The sequence below is a fragment of the Jaculus jaculus genome, chromosome 3 (assembly GCF_020740685.1).
Source record: "Jaculus jaculus isolate mJacJac1 chromosome 3, mJacJac1.mat.Y.cur, whole genome shotgun sequence".
Classification (NCBI taxonomy): Eukaryota; Metazoa; Chordata; class Mammalia; order Rodentia; family Dipodidae; genus Jaculus; species Jaculus jaculus.
The window spans coordinates 13,266,172-13,285,857 of record NC_059104.1 but is presented as its reverse complement, the minus strand read 5'-3'; the positions used below and the strand labels follow the sequence as shown (position 1 = coordinate 13,285,857).

Below are 19,686 nucleotides of genomic sequence, written 5' to 3'. Positions count from 1 at the left end.
TCCCCCCCCCTGCAGCCATGTCTTTTTAAAAAAATTATTATTTATTTATTTGAGAGAATGAGAGGAAAAGAGGTAGTGAGAGAGAGAGAGAGAGAGAAAGAGGGAGAAAATGGGTGTACCAGGGCCTCCAGCCACTGTAATCAGACTCCAGATGCATGTGCCACCTTGTGCATCTGGCTAACGTGGGTCCTTGGGAATCAAACCGAGGTCCTTTGGCTTTGCAGGCAAATGCCTTAACCGCTAAGCCATCTCTCCAGCCATGTCTTCTTGATAGAGTAGGAGAAAGAACCTTATTAGGTGGTTATGGAAGGGACCTTGTGATGATAAGTTTTGTCTTTTTTTTTAAGGTTTATTTTATTTATTTGAATGAGACAGAAAGAGGGAGAGGGAGAGAGAGAGACAGAGAATGGGCACGCCAGGGCCTCCAGCCACTGCAAACGAACTCCAGACGCGTGCGCCCCCTCGTGCATCTGGCTAACATGGGTCCTGGGGAATCGAGCCTTGCACCAGGGTCCTTAGGCTTCACAGGCAAGCACTTAACCGCTAAGCCATCTCTTCAGCCCTTTCTTTTCAAAGTAGGGTTTCACTCTAGCTCAGGCTGACCTAGAATTCACTACGTAGTCTCAGGGTGGCCTCCTCCTACCTCTGTCTCCCGAGTGCTGGGATTAAGGGCGTGCACCACCACGCCTGACCAGTTTTGTCTTTTGCCCTTGCTTTGGGAATGTAATAGTTAAAATAAATTTTAAGGCTAAAACAGCACAGCCCAAAACACTGGTAACAAACAAGAGGGTGCACAGCTGTGTATGGGACAACAATGCTGAGCACAGGACAGGATAGGACAGGACAGGACTCTGGACATATAGCAAAGCCAGTCTCAGAAGGTTCCAGTGTGTCCCATAAAAAGCCCCTTGGTTTTTTTCCATGGTTCTGTTTTGCCTCCCTTTGCAAAGCTTGCGGGTGGGCGCTGAACCCATCCCCCTCCCCAGTCACCATGACTGGTCCCCTGCTTGGAAAGAAAGCACAGGGACACCTTGTGGGGACTGAGGACTGGGTTAGAACTTCACCTCTCCATATCTCAGGCCAGTCATTCTAAAGCCCAACTTGTTTCTGTAAGCCAGAAGCTTAAAAAACCCCAAGACAGAGAAACTCTTTGATCACCTCTCTTTGAGTCCTCTCTCATATGGAACCTCCCCAAATGAGAGTTCTTTCTGCCTTTTCTTTTGTTAAAAAATATTTTATTTATTTATGAGAGCGAGAGAGAGAGAGAGAGAAAGAGCATGGGCATGCTAGGGCCTGTAGCCACTGCGAACAAACTCCAGACACATGTGCTACCTTGTACATCGGGCTTACGTGGGACCCGGAGAATCAAACATGGGTCCTTAGCCTTTGCAGGCAAGTGCCTTAACCGCTAAGCCATCTCTCCAGCCCTCTTTCTGCCTTTTCTGTACAATAAGTTAACCTCCTCTGTGTACCGACCTTTTCCTCTAACTGTGTCTTCTCTCTGTAATAAAGGTTCTCCTTGAAGACAGCCTGTTCGTCCATGCCATCCGTTCCTGGATTTCCTGAAGACAAAGTACCAGGAGCCATCGACTCAGTGGAGCCCTGATGACTGCTGAGCGCCCAGCACCCTAGCTCATGAAGTAATTTCACCTAAGAGCCGAGGTAAGGCCCAGCTGCTCTCACAGACACCCATTTCATTCTGAAATCTGTATCATGGAAACTCCCCCAAAGACAGAGAAATGGTGTTCTGACTTCCACAAACCCAGTCATGACTTCAACGATTACCAATACCATGCCAATCTTATTTTATCTTCCTATTCTCTTTTTTTTTTTCTCCCAGCATTTTTTTTTCGTTGATTTTTATTTATTTATTTGAGAGTGGCAGACAGACAGAGAAAGAGGAAGACAGAGAGAGAGAGAATGGGCATGCCAGGGCCTCCAGCCACTGCAACTGAACTCCAGATGCGTGCGCCCCTTTGTGCATCTGGTTTACATGGGTCCTGAGGAATCGAGCCTTGAACCAGGGTCCTTAGGCTTCACAGGCAAGCATGTAATTGCTAAGCCATCTCTCCAGCCCTTAAAAATTTTTTTTTCTCCCAGCATTTTGAAGAAAACTCAGGTTTGCTATTTTACTCCAAAAGGATTTCAATATCCTGCCCCCCTTAAAATTCCCAAACAATAAATACCCAATGTGCATTACCAGAAAATCAGCAATGTTATTTTTTTTAATACAGATGTGATACAGAATGTCTAATTACAGCAGGGCAGTGATTCCAGTTAAATAAAATTAAAAACCTTTATTTTCCCCAAATATAAAATTACTAAATGAATGTCTTCAAAGAAAATATAACATGGCAAAAACTTTAAATTATACCCCCCATTCACCACAGGATTTCTGGCTTACCAATCACACACTCCACCATTTTGGCAAAAGGATGAACATTTTAATAGTTTATAAACCTAACATAGCAAAGACTGTATACACCTCCATATTGCACTTCCTATGTACAAGAATAAAACAGTCAAGTCAGAAGTATTGCATATACCAGGAACAGCACGAATGTGTCACAATCAATCCGAACGTGGAAGCGGGTGTATTAAAAATGTAGGAATGCAATACATGTATGTACACAATGCCTGGCTGTATTAACAAACTGTATGTACACGGTGATACGCGGTACTACATTTTACTTTTTTAGCACAGTTGTGTTTGTTAATATAGGCCTTTGGTTCTACTATTTGACTAGTTTTAAGCTCACATATAGTCTCTTATGCTTTCCTATGTTTTCAACACAAGGCATGAGTCCAAAAGCATTAGACTGCCTCATCCACCGGTACAAAAATTACAACAGTCAATCCCCTTGGGTCATCAAAAACTAGTCACAAAAATAGTTCTCATATTCAACCTGAATGTGCCACAGGAAAAATAATAATAATAATAATAATGATATTTTCAAGATTTTTCCAGCTAAGCCCAGAGGCAGAAGGTCCCCGACCTCAGCGTTTTATTGCCGCTGCTTCTTACATTCCATGACACTTTTTATTTTTTCTTTACTATTACTCTATAAAGAAGAATGAAATTGAACTCCGGCTTAGCAGTGTCCATCACACACGCCTGCTAAGACAAGAAGAAAACTGAATATTGCCAGTGAGATTTAAAAAAATATGTGCTCTCTCCTTCCAACTCTGATAGAAACTCTGCTACGAAACACCAGTCCTCGATCCCTTTCTCTCCCATTCCCCATGGCTTCTCCTTGTGCTCGGCCTTCCCAGTGATTAACTTTGGAAGTCATCCTGAGTTTGCAAATGACAAAGCAAGTCCCCACATGTGGCTCATGCGACGAAATCACACAATGGATGACGAGCTGGTTAACCCTTGAACCACTGTGCTTGCTGGAGTCCCGCTGATGGCATTGAAGACGTGCAAGGAACTCGGTAAAACGCTCGTCTTCTCCTCCAGGGGACAGATCTGGAGGCACAGAAACACAACATTACCAAACAGTATTCAGAGTGGTGTTTCAGGTAATGTGCATGCTGGCATGGGGGGATGGGGAATGGGTGAGGGGGTGGGTATCACTGAACAATGGTACACCCAGCTAGCTTGACTTTGGCAGTTGCCAAAGTAGACTGTCTTAGATCATCTCATAATTGGCCATCTTCAGATCAGGATTGTAAGAGGCAAGTCAAGAATGACATGTTGGGGGCTGCAGAGATGGCTCAGCGATCTAGGTGCTTGCCTGAAAAGCCTAGGGACCCAGGTTCGATTCCCCAGTACCCACATAAGCCAGCTGCACAAGGTGGCATATGTGTCTGGAGTTCGTTTGCAGTCGCTAGGGGCCCTGGTGTGCCTGTGTTCTATCTGCCTTTCTCCCCTCTCTCAAATAAATAAAATATTTTAAAAAAAAAGAATGATAAGCTATGTCCCATTTACAAACGAATGAATGGAGAACCTTTTGGACTAACCACATATTAAGGTGACTTAAGGCCTACCTTACAACTTGACTGGTATATGACCTAGCCTTGTCCCTTGAAAGTCTTTTGAATTGGATTTGGATCATTTCTTGCCTGTCTCCTTTTCTCGGGCCTTACAAATTCTCATTCGAGGGTAAGAGAGTGGCTTTCTCACACATGACCCAGAACAAGTGTTTCTTCACAGCTAGTGTCACCAGGAAGGTGACATGACTTGACCTCTAGCTAGGTGGAGACTTGGAAGAACAGACCCACCCACCACCCACCACCCAGGTCACACTGCTGCTTGCTTAGCGGCTCAGTGGGGTTTGATCTTCAAAGTTGTTGACATAATGGTAAGTTCATGGCAAAGTTGACAGCAAGCCACTATAATTAATGTCTGGTAATAATCTGGGTGTTGAATACGTTCAGCCCATAATGTGGTCCGACTTCCCTCCTTCCTACTGCAGATCAAGTGTTCTGTTCTGTAGGAATTTGGAGGTTCCAAGATGGGGGTAGGAGAGGGAGAATCAAGTTTTCTCCATAAGTTTGCTCCCACAAACCTATCCTTTCTGCTTAATTACTCTCACACACATTTATTTCACTATTTCAATTTTTCCCCCCCCACTTTTTAAAAATGCTCAGAAAGGACTGCTTTTCCTTGCAAGTACACTGCCCTGTGTCTGAAGGTGATCAAACTCAGTAAGGATGTCGGGTGACTCCGTTTAGGTGAGGTAGTGTTATAAGGAAAATAAAATGTAAAATGACATTACCATCCCATCTGAGTGCGTTAGCATGTAGGAGGGAAGAAGAAGTGAGTTAGAACTCAAATAATGAAGTTGGTTTCCTGCGGTGGAAATTTCCTATGTTAGCCCATGACAGGATAAGCTGACATGAAAGGGCCTAGCTTCCATCCAACAAGGCAGAGACAGCAATGAGGGCAGCATCCAAGGTCAAGGCGCTCACATTGGAATCATGCCTTGGACAGACGTGGACTCTGCTCTTGGACACTGCCTCGATACCCCGGCCAGAGCTCCACTGGATCCACCCAAAGAATTCACAGAGGGAGGGCGGAAGGGCAACAGATCCAGGATACGCGCCCTTAGAAGAAGCCATGAAGAATCGACAGAAGTAGCCAGGTCGGCTACAAATTGCCAAAAGATGGAATTAATTCTACATTCTTTTTTTGTTGTTGTTGATTTTTGTTTTCCGAGGTAGAGTCTCACACTGGCCCAAGCTGACCTGGAATTCACTATGTAGTCTCAGGGTGGACTTGAACTCACAGCGCTGGAGCGTTAAACCCAGCTGGTAAGCCCTGTTCTATCAAAAGAAAGTTGTGAGGACAGTGGAGCTCTGGTTTCTTCTGGCTTGCTCAGGGTGGGGAGAGCAAAGCCGTATGGCAAGGTGGTGGCTCTCAGAGCAGCCGTGGGATGCTGCCCTCTCGGGCTGCTTTAAATAGCAGATGGGCAGTCTATCAGCTCATTCCCTAAACTATCTGGGGCTTTGAGTATCAGGGGAAAGGTGAGTTATGTTTTCCTTCAGACATTACAATTCTAGAAGAATACTGGAAGGCTTAACTTATCAAAGGATATATTTCGGACCTAAATGAGAAGAACTGGGCATCACCTGAGCATGGGGCACTGACCTGCTCGTGCATAATTTCAGAGAGTTCCTTGACCATCTCCCGGTAGTTGGTTTTCATTTCCTCTTGATATTCTAACTGGTCTTCTTTAATCAGACGCTCATTTACTGCTAGGGCTTGACCACAAGCTTCCACAAATTGCCTGGAATGGGGTGAGGGAGGGAGACAGTTGTGCAGCTGACAAAGCATCAGTCTAACTGGAGACATCTCTCCCCTGACCCTGAGGGCAGTGCTCTGCTTTGGACTTATAATGTCTCTCAGAGGCCCATTGTTAAAGGTGGGTCCCCAAGTGTGGTAGTTTGAATAGATGCCCCCCCATAGATTTAGGTGTTTATTAAAACTTCTTGGATTTCTAGCCACCAGGCTGGGGGAGGTGTCACTGGGAAGATCTTAGGGTCCCAGCCCTAAGGTGTTTGAAATTCCAATCTAATGATATGCAAAAGTGCCTTAGTTCTTCCTGGAGTTCCAGAAGTGAGGGATGAGGCTTTTGGCTTGTGGCTTTTTCTCTCTCTCTGCTTAGACCTGTGAAGGCAGGCCAGCTTCTTCTGCCATTATGGAACTTCCCTTGGATCTGTAAGCGTCAATAAATATCCCTTCCTCCATAACTGTGCCTGGTCTGGAAGTTCATCTCAGCGAACCTGAAGCTGTGTGCCATATCGAGGGTGGTACCATTGATAGGTGGCAGGGCGGTCTCTGCAGGGGGTGCTCAGCGGGAGGTCTGTTGTGTATTGAAATATCCCGAACTGTTCTTCCCTCTTTTGCTTCCTGACCATCACCTAGGTGACTTTACTCTGCTATCATACCAGTCTCGCCACAAGATGCTGCCCTTGCCACACGCCCGAAACAATGGGGCCAACTGGACACAAGCTGAACTCTCCAGAATCTCCCCATGACTTAAAATGAGTCTCTTCTCTTTATAGTTTCCCGACTTCAGGTGTTCAATACAGTAACGGACAGCTAACAGAGACATGCTCAGTCCTTGGAGAAATTTTCAGTGTTTTACCTGAACACTTCCTTCAACAGCTTTACTTTATTGTCAGGGTATCTTTTTGTGTTCGTGTCATCTAAGAAGGCCCGAGCGTATGCCAGAGGACCAGCGTTGACCTGGAGAAAGAATACACGGTTCATCGTCTATTAGGAAGGAAATCACCATTATCGTCTAGTTAGTGTCCCTTGGCAGGCACTAAAAATGCCACCTGTGTTAGTCATGACATCTGTCTTCCAGGTACTTACAAGGCAAGAGAAAGCCATAAATGAAGCTTACATCTGAAAGGCCCAAGAATTCAGAAGCCCAGAAATACTATCACGCTCCAAAGGGAGCTTAAGCGGGCCCCTGAATACCTCAAACTCCAGGCTTTACTCTCTGTTGGAAGCAAGTAAAGAATCCCTCTTCTCATTATATCAGAGCCCGCTCCTAATATAAAATTAGGTAAAAAGGGCATGAGATAGCCCTCAAGGATGGGAAATGAGTAATGAAGTAAACCACTTATTTGGTTTCTGTAAATAGCCTGCACCGTAAGCCTTAGTAGCCCACACTGTAAGCCTTAGTAGCTCGCACCATAAGCTGTAGCAGCCTGCCTCAGACCACCAAGGTCACAGGAGACTGGTACCACACTCTGCTACCCCCACCCAAGGACCTGCACAAATGCTGACCACCAAAGTCATAGGAGACTGATTGGTCCACGAGGGGCTTGAAAAATTAAACTAATTGGCTTAGAAACTATGGAGTGGCACAAACTGACTGGCTTGCACCCCACGGGCTCCTGATGTTAAAAAATGATTGGTTTAATGCACAGGCTTTGTTAGAAACCCTATAAAAACTGTCCCGTTCCTGCATTCGGGGCTCTGCAGTCCTCTACCCCTGCGCGGTGTACGACTGTGGGCCCCAGCGCGCTTGGAATAAAAATCCTCTTGCTGTTTGCATCAAGACCGTTTCTCGTGAGTGATTTGGGGTGTTGCCATTTCTGGGCAGAGCGTGGGGTCCTTGTTCTGGGGGTCTTACGCATCATCTGTGGTGGCTTGATTCAGGGGTCTCCCATAAACTCATGTGTCCTGAATGCTAGGTCCATAGCTGCTGGCAACTTGGGAATTCAAGCCTCCTGGAGGCAGTGTATTATTGGGGGTCAGGCTTATGGGTGTTACAGCCAGCTTCTCCTTGCCAGTGTTTGGCACATTCTCCTGTTGCTGTTGTCAATCTGATGTTGGCCAGGAGGCGATGCTACCCTCTGCTCATGTCATTGTTTTCCCCTGCCATTGCGCAGCTTCTCCTGAGTACGTAAGCCAAAATAAACCTCCCCGCACCCCCACAAGCTGCTCTTGGTTAGATGCTTTCTGCCAGCAATGCGAACCTGACTGCCACATCCTTATATGACACTTGATTCCACCACCTCGGTCATCCTCAACGTCATTGTGACCATGGTTCACTTTACGCAAGAAGAAACCAATGCTAGGAAATTGAATGACCTGTTCAAGTTCGAGCATCCAACATGCAAAACACAGAGCCCAGGGTTTCCCGATCCCATGTCAATACTCTTGGGAACAGTGTTCTAGACACAGGAATTCGTGCTGTACTAGGCTGAGTGAACATGGCACTCTGGCGAACTCAGTGAGAACAGGAAACTACAGCCAACTTTTAAAGACCGATGGCTCAGCCTCGCTGACTTATGCAGACAGCGGCAGGCCTGCCTTGCTGGCCTCAGATGAAGAAACATTTGAATTTTGCTGGAAATCAAAGGTTAGGAACATTTATGCTGCATGCAGTTCAATGGGAGAGAGAGAAATCACCGGTGGAGATACTCAACAGTGGAAACTGCAAGCCTTAAATTTGGCCAGCCAGGCCAAATGAGCCAATGGGTGCAACAGTGGCACGTCTGTTATGGGAGAAACCAACTGCTCTCTAACTTCACTGGAGGCCTGCTTCGTGAGAGGGAATACATCCCTAATACTAAAAAGCTACAACAGGGGTAATACCCTAGGGGTTCTGCTGGTGTCTGGCTAAATGTATATATTATGCTCACCAAACTACCCAGTAAGCACTTCTCTTAATGTTCATACCCATATATTAATGCTACTCTTACATTTGGTTAGAGAAGCTTCTCTTTTCAGATGGCAGTGAACTCTGGGATGACTCAAAAGGCACCATGATGCTGAGAAGTGACAGAGGAGTGCTCAGCACTGCAATATCTCTAACACCTTCTAAGGCTCAGCGTCCATTGCAGAAGAGGTGGCAGAAAGAATGTAAGAGCCAAAGGAAGGGTAGGACTCCTTGCAATGTGCTTCTAGACACACAATAGCCTGGATATCCATGACCTCACACTGCCTGACACTACCTACACAAGACCCTCATAATAGGAGGAAAATATCATGACATCAAAATAAAAGGGAGACTTATTGAGAGGGGGAGGGGATATGATGGAGAGTGGAGTTTCAAAGGGGAAAGTGGGGGGAGGGAGGGAATTACCATGGGTTATTGTCTATAATTATGGAAGTTGTCAGTGAAAAAATAAAAGTTAAAAAAAAAAAAGATTAGGGGCTGGAGAGATGGCTTAGTGGCTAAGATGTTTGCATGCAAAGCCAAAGGACCTTGGTTCAATTCCCCAGGACTCACATAAACACAAGGGGGCACATGTGTCTGGAATTTGTTTGCAATGGCTAGAGGCTCTGGTGCATCCATTCTCCCTCTCTCAAATAAAATAAAATAAAACATTAAAAAAAAAAAAAAAGATTAGGCAGCTGGGCGTGGTGGCGCACGCCTTTAATCCCAGCACTGGGGAGGCAGAGGTAGGAGGATTGCCGTGAGTTTAAGGCCACCCTGAGACTACATAGTGAATTCCAGGTCAGCATGAGCTAGAGTGAGACCCTACCTTGAAAAACCAAAACAAACAAAACACCCAAAAAACAAAAACCAAAAAAACATTTTCCTTATTTATCTGGGAAACAGGAAGAGGTAGATATATAGAGAGAATGGGCATGCCAGGGTCTCTAGCCCCTAAAAACAAACTCCTGTTGCCTGTGCCACCTTGTGCATCCGGCTTACGTGGGCATGGGGCATCGAAGCTGGGTCTTTACGCTTTGCAGGAAACTTCCTTAACTGCTAAGCCATCTTTCCAGCTTGACTTCTACTCTTTCTGATAACAGGGGGAACACCAAGACACTGGGCAATGGGGATCATCTGGCAAGCCAGGGAGGGTCAACCAGCCGGCGAACTTGGGGCGCATGGGAGGCCACCCCTCCGCCCTTGGGCTCACCTGCACGCTCACGCTGCCCTGGAGCTTGAGCTGCAGTTTGATCATGTCCACCTCGGCCGAGGAGCACAGCTGCCGGAGCTCGGCCACCTTGTTGCTCATCTCGTCGATAGCCACTTCGATGGGGTTGAGGTCGGTGTGGTGTTGGTACATGACTGGGATGCGCTTCTTCACGTAGGGGAAGCAGTGTATCGCTGCAGAGAAAGGAGGCGGGTCATGCTGTGGCTGGCACGGGGGGTGGGGGACGAAGATTACCATCCCCACCTCTTTTACTGACAACGGAACCCCAAACTTGCCAATGTCCCCACATAGTGTGGGGGACTACAATATCGTTTTCAAATTATTTGTTATTTATTTATGAGAATGAATGAGGGTGCCAGGGCCTCCAGCCACTGTAAACAAATGCCAGATGCATGCACCACCTTGTGCATCTGGTTTACGTGCGTCCTGGGGAATTGAACCTGGGTCCTTTGGCTTCACAGGCAGACATCTTAGTCACTAAGCCATCTCTCCAGCCCTAATTTTTTTAAAATTTTGTTTTATTTATTTATTTATTTGACCAAGAAAGAGGGAGAGAGAGAGAGAGAATGGGCACACCAGGGCCTCAAGCCACTACTGCAAATGAACTCCAGATGCGTGCACACCCTTGTGCATCTGGCTAACGTGGGTCTTAGGGAATCGAACCTGGGTTCTTTGGCTTTGCAGACAAACACCTTAACCACTAAGCCATCCCTCCAGTCCAAGCCCTAAAATTTTTAAAGATTTATTTATACGTACTTGTGTGTGAATGTGGTATGTATGGACATGCCAGGGTCTCTTGATGTTGCAAACAAGTGTACGAGCCTCCACCTTTTGTGTCTAGCATTATGTGGGTACTGGGGAACTGAACTCAGGCTTGCAGGCTTTGAAAGTAAGCACCTTTAACCACTGAGCAATCTCCCTAGAACTTGTTTTCCTTTTTGGTTTTTCAAGGTAGGGTCTCGCTCTAGCCCAGGCTGACCTGGAATTCACTATGGAGTCTCAGGGTGGCCTCAAACTCACAGCGATCCTCCTACCTCTGCCTCCCGAGTGCTAGGATTAAAGGCGTGCGCCACCACGCCCAGCTTGTTTTCCTTTTTAATGATGAACTCTTAGTGACAAGTTGTGTTATAAAGACAGCTGGTCCCTTGTTATCCCTTTATAACATATGAGGTTGTCTTTGAAAAAAAAATTTATCTTCTTATCAAAGCTCTACCTTTCTTGGATGCGAGATTTGAGTAAGTGGAAAATATTTTAAAAACTGAACAGTTTTGAGCTATTATATAGCAGGTTAAGTCCAAAAAAATAGTTCCATTAAGTATGTTTAAGACAATTCCTTTTTCTCCAAAGAGCAGCTTTGAATCACATAAATGTGTATAAATCAGAGAAATCAATGAAAAGTTAAAAACAGAATGAATTTCTATGCAAAGCATCTCATAAATCAGAAATTCACAAACTACTGGAACTGTCCCACCAATAAAGTATTCTGAAACTTATACTGATAAAAATATAAATAAAGCCAGGCGTGGTGGCACACACCTTTAATCTCAACACTCGGGAGGCAGAGGTAGGATTGCTGTGAGTTCAAGGTCACCCTGAGATTCCACAGTGAATTCCAAGTCAGCCTGGGCTACAGTGAGACCCTACTTCTAAAAACCAAAAAATAAATAAGTAAAATAAATAAATAAAGCCGGGTGTGGTGGTACATGCCTTTAATCCAGCACTCAGGAGGCAAAGTTAGGAGGATCGCCATGAGTTTGAGGCCACCCTGAGACTACATAGTGAATTTCAGGTCAGTCTGGAGCAGCATGAGATCCTACCTTGAAAAACCAAATATATATATCTATATATGTATATATACATGCAAACATATATATATATATATATATATATATATATATATATATATAATTTTTACTATTAACTTTTTCTCAAAAAAGATAATGTTGCTTGTTTAAAATAAAAGAAGATACTTGAACATGTCAACACAGAAGAACAAGAAAACAGCAGCTTTAATTTGGGTGTTTAACAATTTCCCAGATGCTTGACTGCCTGTACTATTCTCATATAATACACATTGACTGATCATCCCCTTGGAGTGGAAGTATTCCCCAGGAAGTCCAGCGGTGCCGGAAGTGGGCAAGAGCCCACAAATGCAGCAGTTCAGCATGCACATGCACACCTGTAGTTGTACGTAGTATGGGGTGTGTGTGTGTACGTGTGTGTGTACGTGTGTGTGTGTATGCAGTGAGTATATGCACATGTGAGCACAGATGTATACACCCCACGCACACGCATGTGGAGGTCAGAGGAGTCAAGTAAGCTCCTTTATCATTCTCATGTGCAGTCTCTTACTGGACCAGGAGCTGCTGTTTTTTGTTTTGCTTTCCAGGTTACACCAGCTGACCTGCAAGCTCAGGTGATTCCCCTGTCTCTGCCCCTCCACGGAAATGGGGTTATAGGCACGGGTGATGGTGCCCAGCTTCTTATACGGTGCTGGGAATCAAACTCAGACCTGTATGCTTGCATAGCAAGAGCTCTTACCTGTTGAGCCATCACCCCAGGCCAGCTCATTGTATTTTTTAAAAAAATACTTTATTTGGGCTGGAGAGATGGCTTAGCAGTTAAGGCACTTCCTGCAAAGCCAAAGAGTTCCGGTTTGACTCCCCAGGACCCACGTAAGCCAGATGCACAAGGGGGCACATGCATCTGGAATTCGTTTGCAGTGGCTGGAGGCTCTGCCATGTTCATTCTCTCTCTCCCTGTCTCTTTCTCTCAAAAAAATAAATAAATAAATTTAAAAAATATTTTATTTATTTGAAGAGAAAGTGACAGAGGAGAGAGAGACAGAGAGTGACATAGAGAATGGCCACACCAGGGCCTCCAGCCACTGCAAAGGAACTCCAGACATGTGTGCCCCCTTGTGCATCTGGCTAACATGGGTCCTGGGGAATTGAACCTGGGTCCTTTGGCTTTGCAGGCAAGCGCCTTAACTGCTAAGCCATCCCTCCAGCCCTCATGGTATTTTTTTTAATGGATTTTAATTTATTTATTTATTTGAGAGTGACAGACACAGAAAGAAAGACAGGTAGAGGGAGAGAGAGAATGGGCGCACCACTGCAAACGAACTCCAGACGCGTGCGCCCCCTTGTGCATCTGGCTAACGTGGGACCTGGGGAACCGAGCCTCGAACCGGGGTCCTTAGGCTTCACAGGCAAGCGCTTAACCGCTAAGCCATCTCTCCAGCCCTCATGGTATTTTTGTAACAAGGAAAAGGAAGAGGAGAGTGGTGAGAGTTTATTCAGGAAAGTCTGTTCACAAAAAGGGAGGCAGGGTCACCTCCCACATAAGAGAGTTCTGATGGGACCAGCAATGTCTGTACCAAGCTTGAACAAAGGGAACCTTATCGGTCCCATTCTATTCTTGAAATGTATTATTAGTTGTAGGTCAAGGGTTCCTATCTTGGATTTCCTTTGTGTTCTTGTGGACACACAGTTTTTCAGCAGCAACAATGGGACTGACAAGTTCTCTTTGAATGAGGCTCCTTTTATATTCTAACAAGAATGGGGCATTGCTACTTACAGCCAGGAGGTGGTAGGTATTCTGACCACAAGTACCCTTGCATTTAGGTGGACTGATGTGGTCTCATTTGAAAGAAAAGGCACCTTTGAAAATGCTTCACAAGACAGTAGTTACATCACGACCCATGCAGTCATGTGATGTCCCAGTATCTTTGGTATGGCAGCACAATTTTAAAAAATTTCTTAGCTGGGCGTGGTGGTGCACACCTTTAATCCCAGCATGGGTGGTAGAGGTAGGAGGATCGCAGTGAGTTCGAGGCCACCCTGAGACTACATAGTGAATTCCAGGTCAGCCTGAACTAGAGTGAGACCCTACCTCAAAAAAAACCAAAAAAAAAAAAAATCTTAAATTTATATTTGAGAGAGAAGAAGAGAGAGAGAGAAAGAGAGAGAGAGAGAAAGAACCGGCATGCCAGGGCCTTCAGCCACTGCAAATGAACTCCAGAAGCATGTGCCGCCTTGTGCACCTGGCTTATGTGGGTCCTGGGGAATCGAACCTGGGTACTTTAGCTTTGCCGGCAAACACCTTAACCACTAAGCCATCCCTCCAGCTCATAACAGCACTATTATTGCAGAGAAAACCCCACTCCATGGGTAATGAGCATGATGTGTCCAAGGATCACCCCGATTTCTGGGCACAAAATTCCTGGGCCACTGCTACCTAGCCCGGGAATGGGAGACTTCAAGAGGCAAAGGAGAGGTACAGAAATACTATTCAGAGAAAACTCAAGGTCTGTGCTGATGCCCATCAGGCTCCTGTGATTGGGATGCTCCCAAGTGTCTCTCTGCCCTCACTGGTCATGACAGCCTCATATGTACTCCACAGAGGAGTGCTCAGCACTGAAACATCTCTATCACGCCTTCCAAAGGCTCAGGGTCCATTGCGGAAGAGGTGGTGGAAATAAAGTAAGAGCCAAGGGAAGGGTAGGACTCCTTACAACATGCTCCTCCAGACACAAAAAGATCACAACATCAAAATAAAAGAGATTGATTGAGAGGGGGAGGGGATATGATGGAGTGGAGTTTCAAAGGGGAAAGTGGGGGGAGGGAGGGAATTACCATGGGATGTTGTTTACAATTATGGAAGTTGTCAATAAAAATATATTAAAAAAATAAAATACATAATTAAAAAAAAGGCTATGTGTGAGAGTAAATCTGCCCTGGAGGTGGGCAGTTAGGTGACTCCCTGAAGACACCACTCCATAGTTATTAAGAATGACCCACTGGGACTGGAGAGATGGCTTAGTGGTTAAGCGCTTGCCTGTGAAGCCTAAGGACCCCGGCTCGAGGCTCGATTCCCCAGGACCCATGTTAGCCAGATGCACAAGGGGGCGCACGCATCTGGAGTTCGTTTGCAGTGGCTGAAGGCCCTGGCGCGCCCATTCTCTCTCTCTCTCTCTCTGCCTCTTTCTCTGTCGCTCTCAGCTAACTAAATAAAAATGAATTAACAAAAAATTTGTATATAAAAAAAGAATGACCCACTTTGGTGGTCTGTGCCTCTGCAGGAAGGACAGCAGACAGAGTGACTATGGAGGACAACTGTGTGGATTGCTCGGGGCTAACAGAAAATGGAGAGAAGAAGGTATTTCTAACCCGAATGGAGTTTGGGCATGATTTGGGGGACTGGGGGTCGGGAGATGGCTCAGGGGATCAAGCACTTGTCAGCGAGTGTGAAGGACTTAAGTTCAGGGGTCCAAGTGCCCAAGTAAATGCTGGGCGTGGCCTGAAATTCCAGTGCTCGGGAGGGGAGGGGCGGGGAGTCCCTGGGGTAAGCTCTGTTCAAGCAAGAGACTCTGCCTTAGTAAAGGTGGACAGTAATTGAAGGGACACATGTCAACCTCTGGCCTCCACACAGTCCCCCACATGTGCCCCCCCCATGCGAAATGGGAAGAAAGGAATGTTGGGCTCAGAAAGTTCCAATCAGGGAGACTCAGGGGTGTGCGTGTTTGTGAGGTTTTACAAATATTACTTATTTATTTTATTTCATTTGAGAGAGAGAAGCAGATAGACAGAAAGGGAGAATGGGCGCACCAGGGCTTCCAGCCACTGCAAACGAACTCCAGACACATGCGCCCCCTTGTCCATCTGGCTGACGTGGGTCCTGGGGGATCGAACTGGGGTCCTTAGGCTTCACAGGCAAACACCTTAACCGCTAAGCTATCTCTCCAGCCCTTGTGAGGTGTCTTTAAAAGGATGCCAGTCACCGTACTGGGAAGTACCAAAAGGGTGAGCTTTGCTGGGTGCAGAGTGCAGGCAAGGCCAGGGTTCCCCAACAACTCACAAGGCCAAAGGTCAGGCTTGTAACAACCCATTGGAAGGACCCAGAGGAAAAAGTCTCAAGTTAAAAGTGTCCTGAAGGTGCTAGCGTGTGTATGTTTAATGGTTACTCTAGAACTTATATGCTCTTGGTGGCTTTAAAAAATTATTTATTTATTTATTATTTATTAAGGAGAGAGAGATGAAGAGAGGGAAAGAGAAAGAGGTATAGGCTCACCAGGGCCTACAAACAAACTCCAGATGCATATGCCATTTTGTGCATCTGGCTTTACATGGATAGTGGGAAATTGAACCCAGGGCCATTAGGCTTGGCAAGCAAGCACCATTAACTGCTGAGCTATCTCCGGATCCCTCTCAGTGGCATTGAAAAAAGAATCTTTTTCAGCCGGGTGTGGTGGTGCATGCCTTTAATCCCAGCATTCGGGAGGCAGAGGTAGGAAGATCGCTGTGAGTTCGAGGCCATCCTGAAACTACATAGTGAATTCCAGGTCAGCCTGGACCCGAGTGAGGCCATACCTTGGAAAACCAAAAAAAATTAAAAAAATAAAAATAAATAATCTTTTTCTCTAAGTTTTTATTTGCCTGGTAACTATCCTTTCCATCTCCTGAGTTATTACCAGGCAAAAGCTGTACCTGGGCTGGAGAGATGGCTTAGTGGTTAAGCGCTTGCCTGTGAAGCCTAAGAACCCTGGTTTGAGGCTCAATTCTCCAGGACCCACATTAGTACAAGGGGATGCACATGTGTGGAGTTCATTTGCAGTGGCTGGAAGCCCTGGCACGCCCATTCTCTCTCTCTCTGCCTCTTTCTCTCTGTCTGTTGCTCTCAAATAAATAAATTAAATTAATTGAAAAAAATTCTTTCACACGAGATGAAGGCACAGAGAGGTTGGGCAACGTGCTCAAGTTCACACAGCGAGACTGGGTCTGCGGGAGCCCCTCTGCTCTGGGGTGGGGGGGTGTTGGTGGGGCAGGAGAGTGGTTATCCCCAGAACCAAGTGTCTCTAGCCAGTTACTCTTTGTCCCCGCTGTCCCGGCAACTGAGCCAGCTCACATGCATTATCTAATCTTAAAGTAGTTGTGGGACAAATGTAAACTGTAACCCTCAAGGCCATCTGCAGGGGGACAACACCCCGTACTATGAGTCAGTATGCTACCTCAACAAGATTCCAGGACCCAAAGGAAAACCTCAAATGCCAGCGTGGGGGGCAGAATCTCCATCAGCCCTTCCTGCCACCCTCGGGCTCCGGGGTGGGGCCTAGGAAATCTGCCTGTCAGGTTCCCAGAAGCTAAGGAGCTGCTGACTGTGGAAGAAACTTTGATAAGCACCCGATTTAAGAAATCAGAAATGAAGTCAATAGTATTACTGTGCAGATGAACTCGAAGCTGGTCTAAAACATCGTCACCCTAGTCAGAATTTACTTCTGAGGTGTGAATTAGAAAAATCATGTATTTACACACCAGGGAAGGACTGACATTTGTGAGGGCAATGTTCTTTGTGGCTTCTGCATGTAATCTTATTCTTTATTATTATTATTATTTATTTGAGAGTGACAGAGAGAAAGAATGGACGCACCAGGGACTCCAGCCACTGCAAACGAACTCCAGATGCATGCGCCCCCTTGTGCATCTGGCTAACGTGGGTCCTTGGGAATCGAGCCTCGAACCGGAGTCCTTAGGCTTCACAGACAAGTGCTTAACTGCTAAGCCATCTCTCCAGCCCATGTAATCTTATTCTAAAAACAGGAGTAGGGACATTTTTAAGAAAGCAGGTAGATCTGTTTTGTTTTAAGCCTTTTATCTCACTGGCTGGGGTCGGGGGGGTGGATGTAGCTCAGCGGAGAATGTCTGCCTGGCTTGCATGAAGCCCTCCTGTGATCCCAGTTCAAGGTCATCCTCGCTACATAGGAAGTCCGAGGCTGGCCTAGAAACCAAACCAAACCAAACCGGGCAGGGGTGGTGGCTCAGTGGGTAAAGTCTCTGGCTGAGGAAGCATGAGGACCTGACTTTGGATCCCCAGAACCCATGTAGGGGTCAGGCATGGGGTACGAACCCACAATCCCAGCACTGGCAAGGCAGAGAAAAGGGAATCCCCTGGGGCCTGGTGGCTAGGCAGTCTAGCCGAATCAGTGAGTGTTAGGTTCAATGAGAGACCCCGCCTCAAAGGATGAGGCGGCGGGTGATTCTGAGACATCTGGCATGAAACTCTGCCCTGTTCAGTTCCCAGATGGCTAGCCCATATTGTGCGGGAAAGCGCTACATGAGCGGCTGGGGGAAAGTGGCCAACAATGGGGGGGGGGGGGGGCCCTGCTATACAAAAGCCACCTGTGTGACAAGTCATCCACAGCTGTGCAATGGTGGCACCCGGGCTTGGTGGGAAACCAATGGTTTCATGATTGGCTAAGAGATCTGCTCAGTGGAAAGGAACGAGGAACCAAGTCAGAACCCTATGGAGACCTAGATTATGGTCTCCAATGTCAAGCTCCCCACTCACTGTGTTTTGGCTCAAAGAGGGGCTACTTCCATCAAAATCTTGCTGGATAAACATTGCTTCTCCCCATTAACCTATGCTGATCTCACTCTCTGTTGGTGAATCTGTTCTTTGTCAGAAGGCAGCGGGAACCAAAATCTGTCAACAAGACAGGAGGAGAGAGCTGTCGACCTGGCAGGAGACGAGCCACGCTTCACACATCAGCCGGTGCCCGCGTGAAGTGACAGAGAGACTGGCAAGAGGGGCAAGAGGGCCACCTCCACGGCGAGCCTGACGACGGCCACCAAGGACGCTCAACACGGATCGAAGTAGAAATCCAGGAGCCACCGAGAGCCGCACACTAAAGCGGACTTCAAGCACCCGCACCGCAGCTCAGGGAATTTTCCCGGGGGGCAGGAAGAATGTAAGAGCCACAGGGAGAGAGGGGCTATCCAGAGGCATCGCCCCCACCCCACCCCACCCAGCGACAATGACTGACGGCTTCTCTCACAACTCATGACCCACAACTCCGCGGGGAACACCAGCAATCCCACGGAGGTGGACCCTCAGAGGAATGGGGGGCGGGGAGGAGGGAAATGCTCCAACCAACACATGATGTGTCCATACAACGTTTCCACTTTAAAAAAAAAAAAAAATCTGGGCGTGGTGGCGCACGCCTTTCAACCCAGCACTCCGGAGGCAGAGAGGTAGGAGGATTGCTGTGAGTTCGAGGCCACCCTGAGACTACAGAGTGAATTCCAGGTCAGCCTGGGCTAGAGCAAAACCTTACCTTGAAAAACAGATAGATAGATAGATATATAGATAGATAGATAACTGGGAACTGATCCCAGATGAAGAGTGTGAAGGGACTGCAGCAAGCTTTCTGGGACTGCAGATTCTGAAGCTGTAGCCGGGTAGCCACTGTCAGTGATGAAGGCCCTGGACTGGGATCTCATTGAGTCACTCTGCCTGGACTTAAGGAACAGGCCCATGCCACGGGTGAGCAGGAGAGCCAAGGCCTCAGTGGGTTTCAGAAGAGATTCTTGGGCTGGGGAGATGGCTCACTGGGTTCAATGCTGGCCACACAAACCTGAGTGAGGACCTGAGTTTGGATCCCCAGAACCCACGGCAAACTTGGCATGGAGCTACACACCTGTAAAGTCAGTGCCAGGGACGCAGAGATAGGAGGGTCCTTAAGGGCTTGCTGGCTTGCTAGTTGAGCTGACTTGGTGAGCTATGTTCAGTGAAAGACCCTGTTCCCCCCCCTCAAAAAAAAAATGAGTTGGCAGCCGGGCGTGGTGGCGCACGCCATTAATCCCAGCACTTGGGAGGCAGAGGTAGGAGGATCGCCGTGAGTTCGAGGCCACCCTGAGACTACACAGTGAATTCCAGGTCAGCCCGGATGAGAATGAGACCCTACCTCGAAAAAAACAACAAAAAAAATGAGGGCTGGAGAGATGTCTTAGCAGTTAAGCGCTTGTTTGTGAAGCCTAAGGACCCAGGTTCCCC

At 46.9% G+C, this 19,686-nt stretch overlaps 1 protein-coding gene across 18 annotated transcripts in view; it reads right to left on the bottom strand.

Annotated features, from left to right (window-relative positions):
• Positions 1-2,196: 2,196 nt before the first annotated feature.
• The window catches only part of Dock9 (dedicator of cytokinesis 9), a 362,490-nt gene continuing 345,000 nt past the window's right edge, over positions 2,197-19,686 (bottom strand). For all 18 annotated transcript variants that reach the window (XM_045145642.1, XM_045145649.1, XM_045145646.1 and 15 more), the window contains 4 exons: positions 9,838-10,028; positions 6,594-6,694; positions 5,594-5,732; positions 2,197-3,469 (listed from right to left, as the gene is read on the bottom strand). In XM_045145642.1, the coding sequence (XP_045001577.1) occupies positions 3,347-3,469; positions 5,594-5,732; positions 6,594-6,694; positions 9,838-10,028 (554 nt within the window). In that variant the 3' untranslated portion in view covers positions 2,197-3,346. The remainder of the gene's footprint in view (positions 3,470-5,593; positions 5,733-6,593; positions 6,695-9,837; positions 10,029-19,686) is intronic.